The sequence below is a fragment of the Lepidochelys olivacea genome (assembly GCF_965140295.1).
Source record: "Lepidochelys olivacea isolate rLepOli2 genome assembly, chromosome: 3".
In the NCBI taxonomy this organism is placed as follows: Eukaryota; Metazoa; Chordata; order Testudines; family Cheloniidae; genus Lepidochelys; species Lepidochelys olivacea.
In genome coordinates this window covers 141,677,068-141,696,490 of record NC_140413.1, presented here as the reverse complement: position 1 = coordinate 141,696,490, position 19,423 = coordinate 141,677,068, and the positions used below count along the sequence as shown (strand labels likewise).

At 42.4% G+C, this 19,423-nt stretch overlaps 1 protein-coding gene across 1 annotated transcript; it reads right to left on the bottom strand.

Moving 5' to 3' along the window:
• Nucleotides 1-87: 87 nt before the first annotated feature.
• DESI2 (desumoylating isopeptidase 2) lies at nucleotides 88-17,783 on the bottom strand. The gene is made up of 5 exons (XM_084622675.1): nucleotides 17,427-17,783; nucleotides 8,303-8,375; nucleotides 6,968-7,061; nucleotides 5,939-6,080; nucleotides 88-3,856 (listed from the first exon to the last, which is right to left on the bottom strand). The coding sequence occupies exons 1-5, from the start codon at nucleotides 17,463-17,465 to the stop codon at nucleotides 3,626-3,628; spliced, it is 579 nt and encodes a 192-aa protein (XP_084478801.1). The 5' UTR covers nucleotides 17,466-17,783; the 3' UTR covers nucleotides 88-3,625.
• Nucleotides 17,784-19,423: the final 1,640 nt, after the last annotated feature.

The window sequence follows — 19,423 nt, the reverse complement described above, 5'->3', positions numbered from 1 at the left end:
AATCTCGACCAAAAATATTTGGAAAATGTAAGAATACGATAAACAGTAATTTTTATAAAAGTATTTTTAATAAACTGAAGACTAAGTTTAACATGATAGACACCTTGACATGTCAAGAAGCTAACAAAAGTCAAATCTCTGAATAGTTTATACAAACACTATGAATTACAGTAAACTTGAATTCAAGTTTACAAAAATCTGTCTGTAAAGATTCAACAACTTGTAACCACCTTCCAAGAGTGAAATTTTTCACGTCTCACCTGTGATTAGAGTTGCGCTGCAAAGTTTAAAAGAAAACCAACTGCATTTTTATCAAATCATTCTGAAGTTATTGTTGTGCACTGACAGTACATTGGATATTTTTGGCTCACTGAAAAAATGGCATCTTAAACAAAAGTGACTTTCTGTAATTAAAGATACAGTATGTATCAAAAGTACTATCTTTCAGAAAATTAAAAAACCAGAAAGGAAACCGATTAGAACCCTGATGCAATGAATTATTTTTCTACCCGTTTTATGATGGAAAGACTCCAGGTGTCCAGCATTCTCGCAGCCTTTTGGAGTGTTCAATTCCTAGTACACAGTGTGATCACTAGTTGACTAAAAGTGTAATTCCCTGCTTGGCAGTAATGCTGGTGAAAGGTAACTTGCACTATTGCTAACAAATGAGAGCAACTGTTGGCAGGGTGGTTTTTTTAGGCATCAAGTGGAGACTGAGTTTAGAGTCCATGATCAGAGATAACAATACCATCACTTTAAGATGCAATACGGAATAGACATCAGGGTTCAGATGTCAATTTTTTTTCCAAAGGATGGAAAAAGTGAATGGATGGCTTGAAATAAAACAAAAACAGTCGAACACATGATGATATCTTCATCTGTACAACTACCAACAACATGAGCATATTTTTGTAACAAACTTTCCAACCAGTCTGCTTTATAAAAAATATTAAGTTTTACTCCAATAAAAACTGTGCTGTGTATCTGTACTTTGTTTCTTGCATTGTACATGCTGCAGTTGTCACTTTATGAAAGTAGAGAGATTTGTGGCAGTGCTGTGGGTATATCAGAAGCCTAAAAATCTGATGTTGGTACATAAAAATTAGGTAGCAATGAAAACCAGTTGTGTTTCTTTCAAACCCTAAGAAAAGCTACAATACATGCTAGATCGGGAAAAAACAAACAACCCATGGCCTCAACCCTGAGCTGAAAACAAGAACCTGCTTTGCCAAGAGATTACCACCTCAGCTCTAGATCTGAGGCAGAAACCACCAATTTCCTAGTGTCTTAAATGTCTGTAGTGCTTTATTTACTTCAATTATCCTTAATCAACTAGAAACCACCCTATTCACTTTCACTAGAGAAAGTAACACTGACCTCAATTCAGAATTAAACATGAAAAAAAATCAACGTGGAAAGTCAATTTATGTCTTCTGAAGTCTAAATAATCATACTCAGACTAGTCACTCAGGGAAATTGCTGTCAGAGTAGATTTGTCAGCTGCCACCACTTGTTACTTCCTGAGAGAGATAGTAAAATATGTAACAAAACACTACTTTTAAATGAGATTATGGCACCTCATTTTCTCTAGAAGTAGCTGTGTGTGATTTCTATAGATTGTGTTCAGAACTGAACACATCAAATTTTTTACAAGCTATTTCATCTGGCCTCTCTTTTGATGGTATTAACACATAATTACCGCAAACAGGAACCCAATTCAAGTTTGCAAATTAGGCCCTATGGAAAAACAAACCAACTCTTGCTGAAGCCAGTAGCAGCAATTCCACTGCCTTCAACAGGAACTGGACTGGGTCCTCCTGGAAGTTATAAATAGAATGATGTAGCCTAATCTGCACTTTTGAAAGGTTAAGTGGCACTACTTGCTAAAGGTTTATATTTGTAACCTAAAGTATGGTTCTGTCCCAGCACCTGCAGATTCAGCTATTAACAAAAATAAAGTCAGCATTTTCATTTAGCTTATTGCAACAAGTCCTTACGCTAACATAACAGTTACATTTAGCAAATCTAGTGACACCCTGAAAAATTTATAAAAGTTTGTTTAATGCAGGTCTGTGTGAACTGATACGTTTATAAATGGTGTTCAGTTTTGGGTTTGGTTTTTTTGTAGTTTACTGAAAGTTCCTTAAGGCAACAAATCTAATAAAAAACAGTCACACTCCCATCTTTTGCTACTGTATTTCTATATATAGTGTAGAACCTCACTGATTTATACTAGTGACTGGGGGAACCACTGCAAGTTTCTAATTAACGTTCAAAATGCAGTAAGTGAACAATAAAAAGAATAAGGCATTCCATAACATATGCCGATCACTAATTATAATCCAGCTTTAATTATAATCCATGATGTACCAGCAAGAGTCTGTCATTTTCTAAAATAATTAAGTATTACATCTGCCAACTTGAGACGTGAGTAACACCACATGCAGATTAGTGGAGTTCTGCCATGTGTATACGTAGGTGTATGTAATCTTCAATGCATATGACAAAGTTAATGCCACAGATGGAGATAATGAATAAAATCAACTTCTCCTTATCGTGTGTGTATGGAAATATGAGTATCTAGCAGGGAATAATTCATATTTTGTTTTCATGAGTTAGGAATGGTTACAGAATTCAAATAAAGCAATCATGAGTAAGGGAAGTATGGCCATTCCCAACCCATCCACGTGTTATGTATTAGACTGTCCAATGTTACATGAAGCATACAAACCAATTCAAAGTACTAGCGTTCTTAATCCTATTGTTCCACATTTTAAATTAAATAAACCAGACAGTGTGACCTGATGTGTGACAGTTTGAACTTGTGATATTTAAAATGATTCTACATCTCTACTCAAACAGAATTTAAAATAAAGAGGAATATGGGGCACCTTTTAGAAATGTAATGACTATATGATTGAAATATGATGCTATGGATCAGATGTGTAAACACAACGCGGATTGTAGTTACACAAACTCTCCCCTCGTATGTGCAAAACTCCACACTTTAGTTAATGTGGAGGTCATACTTCTAGTAACAGTTTGTTACACACTAAGCCAATCTACCTTTTTATATCAATCACTCTAAATGTACGGTACCCTGTTCACATATACAGTACTTAACCATTTCTGCTATATTTATTTCTGGCAACTGTCGGAAGTGGAGGAAGTTTACCTTCCTAATTCATGAAGACACTGGACAAAATTTATCACTGGTGTGACTCCACTGCCCTTTTGAGTTACACCAGGAATGAACTGAGCTCAGAGTTTCTCTTCTTTCATGGTGGCAGGAGTCCACACAGGACTTGTAAACAGCAGTACACAATACTGTAAACAAATAATTTCAGTTGTTTTATACAAGATCTGTTATGTAAATTCAAGTTCATAGAACAGGTGAAAGTGAAAAAAAGAGTGGCTTCAAACAAATGTCTTCCCCTTTCTCCCAGTGATTCTTTTCACTACATATATAATCCTGAGCTGAAATAACTGGGTCTTGGAGGTGGAGAGAGCCATTTTTCATACAAAAGGAATGTTAAAGTCAGCTCTCTAATTTTGAGTAATGAAGTCAATTGCTGGAGATATTCAACTGAAGTGTTTAGAACTATGTGTTACTTTGGAGAGAGATTTATAGTTTGGTGTGGCGTCCAGTTCTAGATCCCGATGCAGAGTTTGACAGGGAAGCTGCTGCAGCATCCTCGGCTTCCTCCAGCTCCTCCTGTAGTTCCTGGCTGACACTAGATTGAAGAGCTGCAGGAGTAAGCCATTCCTTCGGTAGGCAGCTTTGGAGAAATGGTATACAAGAGCTGAAATAGGCGAGGCGATTCACCCAACGTGGAATCTCTTTCCCACATAGAATCTAAAAAGAAAGAGGGGATTAGGGTTTGCCTTATAGTTAGATCACTAACGGACTAAAGTAGATAGATTGTTGTATAGAAAAAATGAACTCCTTCAAGTCCCAACTACAGCATCCTAAAGGCTTACATCAAAAACATTAATGAGTCAGTCACACACACACACACACTAAAGCAAGGAAGTTGTTTTAGTAGGCAGATCAAGAACAACATTCCTGTGGATGGTGTAGACGCCCATGTCACTTCGAACAAGAGTAATGCTTCTCATTTAAGAGCTGAATCTGTCTAAACTGGCAAAAATACCCAATCATCTTTTCAGAAATCTCACACAAAAAGCACTGTAATGATATCAGAGTTTAGTGTAAGTTTTATATCTGTAGAGAATTCCTCAGAAGTAAGGTAGAAGATAAAGAAAAAGCTCACTATCGTATACATTTTTCTATAAAACTAAAAGAAATTAAAGCCACCAATTAATGTCACAAAAGAAAGCTCACAAGAGACAGAAAACGTCAAAGCTATATTTGTATACTTAAATTTAACTCTGCCCAGCTGCATATATTTATTATGATAGCTTTCAGTGACATGATCATACAGAGGACCATTGTCTCATTCAGTGAATAAGCTAAATGCTGCCCAGTAAATGATTCATATGTGCAAAGTTTATCAAAACAGAAGACGAGAGCTGCACAGCACACAATTACTGTCAACAGATGTTATTTTCCTCATGAAGGTTCAGTAAAAATAAGCATTTTTAATATAAAGTTAACTATACTAAATTTTTATCCTCACTATATAATGGGAGGAGCTCTATCTCATTCACAATGTCCAATTCTGGTTTCACTTCCTCCAGTGAAAATCTGTAACAAGTTAATTTCTGTCAGGAGTTCTACCTTGATTTGCACTATTATAACTGAACAGTGTTTGTCTTAATTAAATCCTGCTTTTCATTACATACCTTTGTCTTATTCACTGCACACTGTATGGGGTGCAGCACAAGTTATGTGATCATATAATTAAAGACTACGGATGAAATCCTTGTCCCACTGAAGTCAATAGAAAAACACCTATTGACTTCAGAGAGGCCAGGATTGTACTCCATACATGCACAAGCAGACACAGTTAAGACTGCATATACACCAATAACTGACATTTGACTTCCCAGTTGCATTTTGAAACTGGAACAGTTTTACTGCAGATTTTATTAAGTTTCGTCTTTTAAAAAGTAATAAGTTCCACGAGGGTTTATATAGGAAATTATTCCTCTTTTGGAGCGCTTTGATTAGCAGTAAAATAATTAAGCATTGAAATGCAAGCCTCAGTAGAAGGTTGCACAGAAAACTAAGTGATGGAAACAAGTAATTTTGAGGTAAGATTCCATAAACAATGTAATTCTGATCCTTTATCTCTGTCCAGTGAAAATCAGGAGTATCTCCATTGAAGTAAGTGGATTTATACTCACATAACACCAGTTTAGGGTGAGGGGAGGATGAGGGGAGGATCTGGTTCATAGAGGATAAAAGTGGAGTTTCTGACCTATAAGTGGCTGAGGAGACAGCATTAGATTGAAGGTGATTTTGTGGAACTTCAAATATTTTGTTATTTCATTTCTAATATGAAACACACCAGCACATTTCTGATAAGCTTGATGTCTTTTCAAACGTAAGAGTTCCATGTTTGAGGATTTGCTGTTGCAATTCATTTAATTTAAAAGTCATCCATCCCATTTTCAGCAATGATCTCAAGACTCCTAAGCCATTTCAAACCTATACTTACAACCACTGTACTATGTATTGGACTTGGGAATGTAGTCTCTTTGGGGTAGTGACTGGGTCTTATTTTCATAATGAGATAAGCACATTGGTAGCATTCAAATGAAGTTAATTTACTGAGCTCTGTTGGCACTAAAGTCTTGGACATAAGCATAATCATTATGCCTGAAACAAGGGAGAGATTTACCTAAAAATGTTAGAAAAATAAACTGGCAAATAAAGGTATACACAAGCTACACGACAGGTAGAAAATACTGATGCTGTCCAACCATTTAAAAATCAGTTTTGCGGAAAGGTACAAAGCCCATGTTTGTTTACCTCTGATAAAGCTGAAGAAAAATGATTACAGTTTTTGTGCATTAAGTGATAGGCATTTCCTTTAAATTCTTTTCCAAGCTCTTCTACAATTTTTTCTATGTCATCTTCCATGAAGTCAGTACTGCCTAGAACTACAGCTTCTCTAAAAACAAGAAGAGATAACAGGGTGACAATGCTTCCAAAACTTAAGACACAAGACAAACTACTGTTCTCCCACTGCTCCGTGGGTGAGGTGGTAGCGTACCCAAGTTGTGTGTGGTTACCCTTCTATTCTCCATTACGTTCTTCCTCCCATGCCCCACTCTTAATGTCCTCCATACAGACGGTCTCCCCTTCTCCAGTAGCAGTCCTCTCATTAAGCTAAGCAGAACTATAGTCTTTGAGACTCCACTCTTTTTGGAGTAGAATACAATTCCTGTTTCCCAGATCTTTTAAAAGGCAGCTAGCACACAGCAAGTGAGCAGTAGATGAGAGCCAGCTGCTGGAGGTAGTGCCAAGGAAACCTTGACAGTACTGTGGGAATAGAGACAAGAGGTGGGAAGCCTCTCAGTGTTTCAGATTCCAAGGCCAGAAAGGACCACTGATCATCTAGCCTGGCCATAGAACTTCCCCAAAAGAAGTCCTAGAGCATCTCTTTTAGAAAAGCATTCAATCTTGATTTGAAAGTCAGTGCTGAAGAAACTACTACGACAGTTGGCTACACCTTATTCAAAGCAAAAGAATTATATGACACCTTATATTTACTACGCAAGTACAATATTTAACAATACATTTATATAATGGGTATTTTGAGAGGACTGAAGAATACTTTTATCTTGAACAATAGGGGTACACAGGTAAGAGATTCTTTGCTTAAGATTTCAATGCCTCACAACTCCCCCCAGCTTCCTTTCATGACACCCTTGCAGAGAAATACTATCCACCCTGGGTGATCAGATTAGACCTCTGACAAAAACTCAGGAATTAATGCAATAAAGCAAAGTTTTAGTTGTTCCACTTTTTTAGTCAAAACAAAAACACCTTCCTTACTTAAATTTAAATGTTTCTCCTAGTTCAGCAGCATTTCCCGGAGAAATTTCAAATATTCCAGAAAAAGGATAAGGATGACCACCATAAGCAAATTCTGAAAGAGAAATTCAGAATTTAATACAGCCTGCACAAATAAATAATAATCAGATGTGTAGCCCAGATTACTGAATGACCAGTAAGTGAAGGTCAATTTCTTCATAAAGATCTTAAACTGAAAAAAATCAAACATCGTGCCTGCAAGAGAAATAAGTGCAGAGATCTACTAATGAATACTTAAGATTCCCAATTTTAACTAAGAGAAAGAATCAAAATTAAAATATGTTCACATTAAATTTGCACAGTGTATTCTAGGACACTGGCATGTGTAATATTCACATCCTAATCTCACCAACACCTAAAAATATATTTAACTTCAAGCATGTGCATAAATATTTGGACAACTGGCACCTCAAATTATTTATGCCTTACTCTACAAGATACAAAGGAAATGTAATTTGGCAGTTAGCATTACTGTACCAAGCTTGGTGTTTGAATCTCTTGATTTACGGATTTAAATTCTTTACTTTATTACATTTAAAATTTCTTTTCTTTAACTAGAAGAAAAACAAGATAACAAAACCCAGATCTAAAGTCTGTGCTTCATATCTGCTAGCATAAACACAGAGTTAAAAAGGAAAATATTACATAGCACACTAAGTGAAACTCCATTATCTTTCACAAGGAACTTCCTTCTGTCTCTGCAGAATAAAGAAAATGCTATACAGTACACAACACAAAAGACTATGTTATGCTCTGAGGGAGACTAAACTGTAACCTCATGCTCTCGTCCTCTCCCCCAAACTCACAACACACCCTTATCTTATGGTTACCCGTGATCATATGACATTTTTAAATAAGAAGTGCTTTGTCTACAATAGATGAGAGTCCTGTTTAAAAAACCCCGTTTGTTAACACTTTTAAAAGTACAATCTATTGTCCTAGTCCGTTCATGGCCTATCACACTGGAGAATTTTTATCTTATTCAAGAAGGAAACACATGATAGGACTGTATTAACATTAATCACAATTAAGAGTTCTAAATCCAAATTAATACCACTATAATTAGTTGGCTCCTTATTTTTTAACAGCTGCACAGCTACACGGAAGCACGTGAGTGGATAGCCAGATGACTGGTGTTCAAGGTTTGTTGCAGGGAGAGAACAAAAATATGACCAACAACATATGGGAACCAGACAATACTTCTGCCTCATTGGTGGCATACATGAAAGATGGTTTTGGATACAAAGTGTTTACCTAGAATGAAGAGTAAATTTAAAGTTTCCTGAATGTACATACCTCTGCCGTATACCTCTATTCCTGAATGGAATACTCCAATTCCAAGGGAGGAGGTGTATTCATTCATCCAATACTGAAAAAACAAAAAAAGTTCAAATGAGTTTCCAGTACAAATAATTTATATTTGGGTACAAAATTGATCTGAATTATCTGTCCTGACTACCAAAGCACAAAAGCTGAACATTCAGTGAACCTATGTAATCATTCTTTGGAAAGTCAACTACAGAACACACTATTAAAATTTACAGCCATGGATTTGACCAATTCCATTAAGTTCTACTTTAAAAAGGACATGTGTGAGCAATCAAAATTCCAAGATCTAAATAGTTTCTCTTGCCACTGTGTTGCACGTAGATAAAAACCTCTCAGATGGAATGTGCTAGAAGCAGTTAGAGTTTTTATACAAACTGGCATGTATGAGCATGGTCATGATGTCATATTTCTTGTTAAGGAAAAGCATGAGCAAAAGTAGGATTGTGCTGATTTCTACAGTCAAGACAAACTGGTCTCAACTGTCATTTATACTGATATCTGCACTTTTTTTTTGCGCAGGGCAGGATAAAATTAACATAAACGGCACTTCTGGCCACAAATAAGCTGAAATGTGGCACTCACCAAAAGACACAGCAGTAAGCAGCCATATTTGTGTACAAGTAAATGTTTTTGAAATGGTCAACCCTGTAAAACTTGCTATGAGATCTGTGTCAAGCAGGTCCAACTATCAGTAGCAACGGAAGATTTTGCAAACACAGTTCAGTTAACATTTCTGGTGTCCAGGCCAGAACAGAATTCATCTCATTCTCTCATAGCTGTGCTCTACACGGGTAACAGGAATAAAAACTAAATGAAAAACTGTAGCAAAATAAAACCAATATGATCAAACAAACAGGCTGCTCTAGTGTTCAAGAGGGTGACTTTACAGTTTTTTTTGAGATACAACCGTAAGCTGCGGTTTAAATTGCAAGCATAACGAAAACCATCACACAGAATGACTTTCATCCATATTCTAGTATAAGGCAGTGGAAGACAAAAATAGAATCAGATTGCAAGGCTTCAATACCAGCCCCTGCAAAACAGGTAGGCAGCATGACCTCGTTATGGCTGCATCCTAGATACTTTCGGTCTGTCAAGCATCCTATCAATTGTGCAGACCTCACTTAGCACAGTTATAGTACCTTAAACTTTATAAATGTCGAGTGCTCTAACAACAATTATTGAGCAATCGTGATTACCTGCACAATTGTGAGTTTTACAAAAACTGCTCAAAGCACTTTGTAATTCAATTACCCTACCTCCCTCCAGTCTTATTGAAATTCTTGTATCTCCATTAAAGACTTCCAGCAAGATAAAATTAGTTTTCTCCAGAAATAGTAATTATGCATAATTACTACTTATCTCTACCTGCCATTGAAAGCTTGGTCACATTTTCTGCCTGAACAAGATTCCTTTTAACTCCCATGAAGAAGAGTAAATGAGATGTGGGGGATTGCAAAGTACTGTAAAGCTGTTGGCAGCCTGTGTTAAATAACTTGTGTACAATCCTTTCGAAGTACCTAAAATATGGGGTGAAAAATGGTCAAAGACTGCTCAGAGTGTCCTTGTAAATTCTAGAATCCCAAAACAATCCAATAAATATAATTCCTCACCTCCATTATATGAGCCTGATTCATTTTCACATTCAGGGAAGTGTATTTTGTCACAGTAAAAAAGGAATATTGTATTCTAAAACACCAACGCTGATTTACATCAACTTAGCAGGGTTAATATTCAATATTTTTGTTCCAACAGCTCTATTAAGAATTCTTCTAGTAGATGCACATTAGCTGAAGTTGCCACTGGGATAAGGGAAAAATTCTAGACATTGCATCACAAAACAATACTATAGTTACATTGCTGTAGCTACTTTCTTCATAGCTCCCATCAATACTAGAACTGTAGATTTAATCATTTAAATCTTAACTGGCAGAAAGAGACAGAATGTTACTTTGGACACAAACAATAAGCAAAAGACTCCCAAAAGTTTACATTTTCATTACAATTGCAGAAAAGGTTAAGATTACTCCGGAGGGCACACATTCTGTGCCAAAAAAAATTAAAATACTGTGTGCAGAATTTTAAAATTCTGCAGATTTGTCAAATAAATGTGGAGGGTCCAGCATAGCATTAGGGAGCCCAGGCCACTGGCTGCACAGAGGTGGGAGATCACTGTGCAGCTCCCACCTGGGACATGGGCTCAGTGGTGAGGCTGCACCCAACCCTGACACAGAACAAGGATAGGGACTACCCCAGAAACACCCCAGGGTCCTCCATGTCAGGTGTGGGCAGGCAGGCTCAGCAAGGTAGGATCCAAGTATGGAGAGGCTTAGTGTAGGGCAATTTGGGTGCAGGCAGCTCAGTGGGGGATCTGGGTATGAGGCGGAGGGCAGGAAGTAGGATGCACAGGGGCTTGCTGGGGGATTCTGGGTGCAACGGTAATGGGACTCTGCAGGGGGGTCCAGGTGAAGGTGGCTGGGGCTCAGTGTGGGGGGGAGGGGTCCAGATGCTGGAAGAGTGGGGCTCAGTGGGGTGGGGATCCTGGTGGCTCGTCAGGGTGGTCCAGGTGCTGGGGGAGTGGGGCTCACTGGGGGGAGGGGTTGTGAGAGGAGGGGGGGGTGAGGCTCAGTGGGAGGGTCTGGATGCATGGTGGCTGTATGGATGGGGGAGCAGCTCCCTGTACAGGGATCCCTCCCCCTTCAGCTAAGGAGCGATGAGTGCAGGAAGCAGGGGGAAAGAGTTTGCAGAGTTTCCTGCAGCTGAGGGAGAAATCTGGGGGTGGGTCTGACCCAGCCGCAGATGCTGTGTAGACTCTTTCAGCTTAGAAAAGAAAAAACTGGTTTATGTGGAACTGAGAAAAAAAATGCTAGGTAAAAATTTTGGATAGGGCCATGACACCTTCTCCTTGGAGGACACAGTAAGCCCTGGTCTACATTAGGACTTTAGGTCGAATTTAGCAGCATTAAATCGATGTAAACCTGCACCCGTCCACACAATGAAGCCCTTTATTTCGACTTAAAGGGCTCTTAAAATCGATTTCCTTACTCCACCCCGACAAGTGGATTAGCGCTTAAATCGACGTTGCCGGCTCGAATTTGGGGTACTGTGGACACAATTCGATGGTATTGGCCTCCGGGAGCTATCCCAGAGTGCTCCATTATGACCGCTCTGGACAGCACTCTCAACTCAGATGCACTGGCCAGGTAGACAGGAAAAGAACCGCGAACTTTTGAATCTCATTTCCTGTTTGGCCAGCGTGGCAAGCTGCAGGTGACCATGCAGAGCTCATCAGCACAGGTGACCATGATGGAGTCCCAGAATCGCAAAAGAGCTCCAGCATGGACCGAACGGGAGGTACGGGATCTGATCGCTGTTTGGGGAGAGGAATCCGTGCTATCAGAACTCCGTTCCAGTTTTCAAAATGCCAAAACCTTTGTCAAAATCTCCCAGGGCATGAAGGACAGAGGCCATAACAGGGACCCGAAGCAGTGCCGCGTGAAACTGAAGGAGCTGAGGCAAGCCTACCAGAAAACCAGAGAGGCGAACAGCCGCTCTGGGTCAGAGCCCCAAACATGCCGCTTCTATGATGAGCTGCATGCCATTTTAGGGGGTTCAGCCACCACTGCCCCAGCCGTGTTGTTTGACTCCTTCAATGGAGATGGAGGCAATACGGAAGCAGGTTTTGGGGACGAAGAAGATGATGATGAGGAGGAGGTTGTAGATAGCTCACAGCAAGCAAGCGGAGAAACCGGTTTTCCCGACAGCCAGGAACTGTTTCTCACCCTAGACCTGGAGCCAGTACCCCCCGAACCCACCCAAGGCTGCCTCCTGGACCCAGCAGGCGGAGAAGGGACCTCTGGTGAGTGTACCTTTTAAAATACTATACATGGTTTAAAAGCAAGCATGTGAAAGGATTACTTTGCCCTGGCATTTGCGCTTCTCCTAGATGTAGTCCTAAAGCCTTTGCAAAAGGTTTCTGGGGAGGGCAGCCTTATTTCGTCCTTCATGGTAGGACACTTTACCACTCCAGGCCAGTAACACGTACTCGGGAATCATTGTAGAACAAAGCATTGCAGTGTATGTTTGCTGGCATTCAAACAACATCCGTTCTTTATCTCTCTGTGTTATCCTCAGGAGAGTGAGATATAATTCATGGTCACCTGGTTGAAATAGAGTGCTTTTCTTCAGGGACACTCAGAGGTGCCCGTTCCTGCTGGGCTGTTTGCCTGTGGCTAAACAGAAATGTTCCCCGCTGTTAGCCACAGGGAGTGGGGAAGGTTGAGGGGGTAGTCACGCGGTGGGAGGACGCAAAATGCGACCTTGTAACGAAAGCACATGTGCTATGTATGTAATGTTAACAGCAAGGTTTACCCTGAAAGAGTGTAGCCACTGTTTTATAAAATGTGTCTTTTTAAAAACCGCTGTCCCTTTTTTTTTCTCCACCAGCTGCATGTGTTTCAATGATCACAGGATCTTCTCCTTCCCAGAGGCTAGTGAAGCTTAGAAAGAAAAAAAAAAACGCACTCGCGATGAAATGTTCTCCGAGCTCATGCTGTCCTCTCACACTGACAGAGCACAGACGAATGCGTGGAGGCAAATAATGTCAGAGTGCAGGAAAGCACAAAATGACCGGGAGGAGAGGTGGCGGGCTGAAGAGAGGGCTGAAGCTCAAATGTGGCGGCAGCGTGATGAGAGGAGGCAGGATTCAATGCTGAGGCTGCTGCAGGACCAAACCAGAATGCTCCAGCGTATGGTTGAGCTGCAGCAAAGGCAGCTGGAGCACAGACTGCCACTGCAGCCCCTGTGTAACCAACCGCCCTCCTCCCCAAGTTCCATAGCCTCCACACCCAGACGCCCAAGAACGCGGTGGGGGGGCCTCCGGCCAACCAGCCACTCCACCACAGAGGATTGCCCAAAAAAAAAGAAGGCTGTCATTCAATAAATTTTAAAAGTTGTAAACTTTTAAAGTGCTGTGCTTAAAGTGCTGTGTGGCATTTTCCTTCCCTCCTCCACCACCCCTCCTGGGCTACCTTGGTAGTCATCCCCCTATTTGTGTGATGAATGAATAAAGAATGCATGAATGTGAAGCAACAATGACTTTATTGCCTCTGCAAGCAGTGATTGAAGGGAGGAGGGGCGGGTGGTTAGCTTACAGGGAAGTAGAGTGAACCAAGGGGGGGGGGGGGGATTCATCAAGGAGAAACAAACAGAACTTTCACCCCGTAGCCTGGCCAGTCATGAAACTGGTTTTCAAAGCTTCTCTGATGCGTACCGCGCCCTCCTGTGCTCTTCTAACCGCCCTGGTGTCTGGCTGCGCGTAACCAGCAGCCAGGCGATTTGCCTCAACCTCCCACCCCGCCATAAACGTCTCCCCCTTACTCTCACAGATATTGTGGAGCACACAGCAAGCAGTAATAACAGTGGGAATATTGGTTTCGCTGAGGTCTAAGCGAGTCAGTAAACTGCACCAGCGCGCCTTTAAATGTCCAAATGCACATTCTACCACCATTCTGCACTTGCTCAGCCTGTAGTTGAACAGCTCCTGACTACCGTCCAGGCTGCCTGTGTATGGCTTCATGAGCCATGGCATTAAGGGGTAGGCTGGGTCCCCAAGGATAACTATAGGCATTTCAACATCCCCAACAGTTATTTTCTGGTCTGGGAATAAAGTCCCTTCCTGCAGCTTTTGAAACAGACCAGAGTTCCTGAAGATGCGAGCATCATGCACCTTTCCCGGCCATCCCACGTTGATGTTGGTGAAACGTCCCTTGTGATCCACCAGAGCTTGCAGCACTATCGAAAAGTACCCCTTGCGGTTTATGTACTCGCCGGCTTGGTGCTCTGGTGCCATTGCTTTCAGGTAGTTGAAAGCAGCTATCAAATCCCCCCTCATTATTTGTGGTGCCCAAATAATAAATATATATTATATGTAATATATGTATAATAAATATGTATTATATAGCCACCAAATAATAAATTATATGGTGGCTATATAATACCATATATTATATGGTGCCCAAATAATAAAACCCAATCAGGAGCCTTCATCCTTAGAGCATCAAACAATTTAGGGAAGGAATGATAGCTCAGTGGTTTGAGCATTGGCCTGTTAAATCCAAGGTTGTGAGTTCAATCCTTGAGGGAGCCATTTAGGGACCCGGGCAAAAATTGGTCCAGCTTGGAGCAGGGGGTTGGACAAGATGATTTCTTGAGGTCCCTTCCAACCCTGATACTCAGTGATTCACAAGTGCACTTTAAACCAATACAGCAGCTAGTGTTAGGGAAAAGCCTATCCAAAATATTTGCCAGCTAGTTTTATTTAACTATGCCTGCTATTCCAATACAAAAGATTATAGGATAATGCAGAGATTCTCAAGCTGTGTGTGGTCTGTGGCAAGCTGGCTGGTGCTGGTTCTTATTTCTAGCTGGAAACTGCCTTAAATCCAGATAAAACACACTCTGTTTTCTCATATTACTTATCCATGTCTCCTATTCTATATAGTTTCTCATACCATTTGATTCCATAGTATCCGAGTACCTTCCAATAAAGCATTAAGCAACTTAGCAATTGCTGTTGAGGTCAAATGGAAAATTACACAATTCCAAAAAGGGGAGAGTTGTCTCCACGGGCCTGCAAAGGGGATGGAAGTGGTTCATAAATCAATCTCTATTAAGTTGTGGTCACACCGTGAAACGGTTTAAGAACTCCTGATCTAAAGAAATAAACGGGTATGATACTGAAAGAGTATTATGCACTTCTGATCCTTCAGAAATAGCAAAAAAAAACAAAAAACCAACCTCCCCCTACATATCCTGTGTATTATGACAGATTGAAAAGGAATGCTCAATTTAACTTTCAAAAACATCAAAGAAACAACTTAATGTCCCTACGTTAGAAAAGACAGCTTTACAGGTGAATTTATTTATTCTTAGTACTTTGTTAAACTTTTAATGAATAGCAACTTAGTGAAGAACAGTAGCTCCATCATCATGCACAGTCTAAGAAAAATAAGGAAATATACAAAAGAATTTGAAAATAATGCTAAACTTTGGCACAAATAATCCAGGAAATTCAGAACTGGTGAGTCTACAGGAACCAGAACCAACTGCTCACCAATTCAGCATCCATCCCTTTTAAGAGAAAAGAAACCCCACAGAATAATAATCCTCTCTTTAAATAAAGAAATCAAAAGAGATGCAGGGCAAAAGGAGAAACCAGAGTCAGTCAGCTTCCGAGGTTTGTCACCCTAGAAGTTAGAACACTAAGTCTTATCTAGTCCAGTGATCCCAAACGCATACTTCAGAAGATGTGGCAACTGACTCTTTACCAGACCAGTCTTTATTTGAGAAAGACAGGCCTACTCTCCTGGGTCAAACAAACCAAGAACATCCAGTGTACTAAGAGCACCCCCAAATAAGTATAAGAGGGGTAGCTGGGTTAGTCTGTAGCCACAAAAACAATGAGGCACCTTAAAGACTAACAGATTTATTTGAGCATAAGCTTTTGTGGGTAAAAAGCCCACTTCTTCAGATGCTGTTGTTCGTTCAGATGTTCATTGTTTTCCCAAATATCAAGACTACTTTCTGTGAATCAGCAGCCACAAAACTGGTTTTCTCCTGGTTAGAGCCCTATATAAAGGAATTTAAATTTGATGCAAGCTTTCAAATAACTGAAAGCTCAGCTTTCACTCTAAGGGCAGGTCTTCACTACCCGCCAGATCAGCGGGTAGCGAGCGATCTTTCGGGGATCGATTTATCGCGTCTCGTCTAGATGCGATAAATCGATCCCCAAACATGCTCCCCGTCAACTCCAGCTTGCAAGAGGCAGAAGCAAAGTCGACGAGGGAGCGGCAGTGGTCGACTCGCCGCCATCCTCACAGCCAGGTTAAGTCAACCTAAAATACGCCAAATTCAGCTACGCTAGTCGCGTAGCTGAAGTTGCATATCTTAGCTCGACCCCCACCCCTCCAGCATAGATCAGGGCTAAGGGCTTGTCTACACTACCTGCTGGATCGGCAGGCAGTGATCTATCCAGCAGGGGTTGATTCATCGCGTCTAGTATAGACGCGATGAATCGGCCACTGAGTGCTCTCCTGTCAACTCCGGTACTCCACCAGAAAGAGGAGTGCAAGCAGAAATCGATGGGAGAGCGTCAGCTGTCGACTTATCATGGTGTCTTCACTGCGATAAGTAGATCTAAGTACACTGACTTCAGCTACACGAATAGCGTAGCTGAAGTTGTATATCTTCGATCGACCCCACGCGGTAGTATAGACAAGCCCTCAGAAAGCTTCCACTTCATGTGGAACTAGTCTGATGTTTTTAGTCAAGTGTTCTCTCTCACCCCATCCAGAAGTAAACTCATTAGAGCCTCATCATTTCATCACATTTCAAAGTCACATAATTATAATATGCATCCGATGAAGTGAGCCGTAGCTCACGAAAGCTTATGCTCAAATAAATTGGTTAGTCTCTAAGGTGCACAAGTACTCCTGTTCTTTTTATAATTATACCAGTACCGATTTGTTTGCTTTGCTCTGAAGTCATTCCTATTTTTCCAGTTTCCTTCTTTGATCATTTTTGTTTCTTCCCCCCACCTTCTTCATTTTAATCATTTCCCCTCGTTTGTTCTTTTGGTAAGTCAAGAGGAGTCTAAATCCCAAATTAATACTATGTTCTTCAATACAACACTAGAACGGCAAAGTTTTATGTCAGATAGGACCACAAGTCGCCCTTGTTACTGCCAACAGACGGTGTCCTCTCTCCCAAGGCTCCTACATTCAGCCAGCAGCGAAGCCTACCGCCCCCCGCCCGACTCTCTCCCACCTGTAGATGCCCCGGCGAGCCCCTCCTTCCTGGCACAGTTCACCCCGCCGAAGTGGCGCGCCGACCCCAGCTGCCCGCGTTTCACAGCGCCCTGCTAGCGGGGAAGCAACCTCCGCCCGGCCGGGCTGACGTGGGGGCCCGAGCGCAGAGCGGCGCTGCTCCGGCCCCGCGGCGCTCGCCGGAAGCCGAGTCCCGCGGAGGCGAGCAGCGAGATCCCGGGGCTGGGGGCGCCGCCCGGGGCGCGGCGCAGCCGGCCCGCACTCACCATGTCGTACACGTTGAGGATCACCAGCTGGCCCGCCATCCTCCCGCCGCCGCGCCCCGCGCTGGGGCCTGTCAGGCCGGCGGCCGCGGGGCGCCCGGAGCTGGGGCGGGCGGGACCCCCGGGGGGCGCCTCCTCCGCGTCCTGCCTGTTGCTGCAGGCACCATGGAGCCGCTGCCGCGGGGAGACGGGGCCTCGCCCCCGGGAGAGACGCTCGCCCCGCGGCAGGCAGAGGGAAGAAGCCGGGACTCGGGGCTGCGGCTGGGGCGGGGCTTGGCTACGGCACCGCCTCCCGCTGGAGCCCCACCCCGGCTCCTTAGGCAGGCAGGGGCAGGGCAGCGCCGGGATCCGCCCGCGCGCGGCCTGGCCGACCCTCCAATGGGGACAAAATGGAGCAGCCCGAGCCCGCCCCCGTCCTCCACGGAGTCTAGAGACCGACTCCCGGCATGCAGCGCGGCGGGGAGACTACAGCTCCCGGCACTCCACGCAGCGAGCGTGCAGGCGCGGGGGCCCCCGCGGGTTCGAACGTCGCCCCGGCCTCTGTTGGGGGGGGCGGGCGCAACCCGAAACGCAAACGGCGTAGCTGTGAGAGCTGGGGAGTGAGCCCATAGGAACACCCGTTAGCAGGCTGCGACGCCTCTGGGGCAGGGTACCTGAGCTACAGTTAGCAGGGGCTGCTCGCCAACGTTTTATTTTAACTTCGGTGGGGCAGTGCCAAATGCAGAGAGATACACACGTCATTCCTCCCCTGCTACATTCACAAAATAAAGTTTTCTGTGCATTCCTGAATCATAATCTCTGGGTAATCAGGAGAGCCCTGCAACCATGAGGAAGGGTGTGCAGTATTGGTGCCTTGCCCACATCCCAGTCACCTACAAACACACAAATACGTTGACATTTTGATTAACATTTGTTCTTTTAACTCCACTGCCGGAAAAATTGTCCAGTGTTTTGTGACTAAGCAAATTGTGGGAGAGATGAAATGTGGCACATCAAAAAGAGAACCACCCTCAAGCTTTTCAATTTTCAAATGTAGAGAGATTTGTCTTCAACTCACCTATGGAATATACCCACGGGGCATGTCTCCACATCAATATATGAGGCAGAAAGAATCCACTTGCTTTCCCTAGAGAATGGAGGGGAAGAGGCTAACCCAACACTTTCTGCATAATTTTCATAACTTTCATGATAAAAATAAAATTTAAGTTTTAATCCCTAGGGTTCTGCTGTTAACTTAAAAGTGAAATGAGTATAAATGGATGCAGCACTATCTTTCAAGGGTGCAAACAGCTTCAGGGCCTCTGTTGGAACTCATAGCTTTGCCAAGCAGGAGAATGCAATCAACAAAAATGGTTAATTGCACTGTTGTTATTCCAGTGAGCAGCTGTAAAACTCACATGATTGTTGACAATGTTATTGCTGCTTGGGAAAGCTAGGAACAAAAACCAGAGACAGGTACTGGAACTATTCAGAAGGGAGGAGGCTCTATAAGACAGAGACCGGGACAAGAATAGAGTAGCAAAAACCTTTTCTTCCCCATACACATACACTAACAGCAGATAGGTTGCAGGACAGTTAGAATAGCAGAGATCTTCCCTTCAGAGGTGGCTATGAGGTAAGGGAAGAGAATATATAAAGTCAGGAGGCTTTGTAGGACAGAACAGACAATGACCCTTTTCTCTTCCTGCAACTAATCCATGGTGTCAATTCAAATGTAATCAGACATCTATTTCCTCTTCCCTTAAGTTTTGAAAGATACAGTCCTCAACAGAGTCCAGGAACAGCACACTGGTGAGATGATAAAGAGCTTCCTCTTAGTTGGGAATAGAGGCAGCAGGGCTCTGCTGCTTCTCACCAGTGTCCTTCCTTGGCCCACTACCATTTCTGGTATGTTTAGAGGGAGAATGAAACGGGTACTCACATTTCCTCTGCCACCTGTAGCAACAAAAAACAGGTCCCATTTTCTCCCCTTCCAAGTGAAAGGACATCTCCTTTGTCTC

Excerpts from the sequence above, each read along its gene's own strand:
- DESI2 (XM_084622675.1), bottom strand. The coding sequence starts at position 17,465 with ATGGCGGGCCAGCTGGTGATCCTCAACGTGTACGACATG. Across the intron at positions 8,376-17,426 it reads TCCTCAACGTGTACGACATG|TATTGGATGAATGAATACAC; the intron begins GTGAGTGCGGGC and ends TTGTTTTTTCAG. Across the intron at positions 6,081-6,967 it reads GGAGAAACATTTAAATTTAA|AGAAGCTGTAGTTCTAGGCA; the intron begins GTAAGGAAGGTG and ends TCTTGTTTTTAG.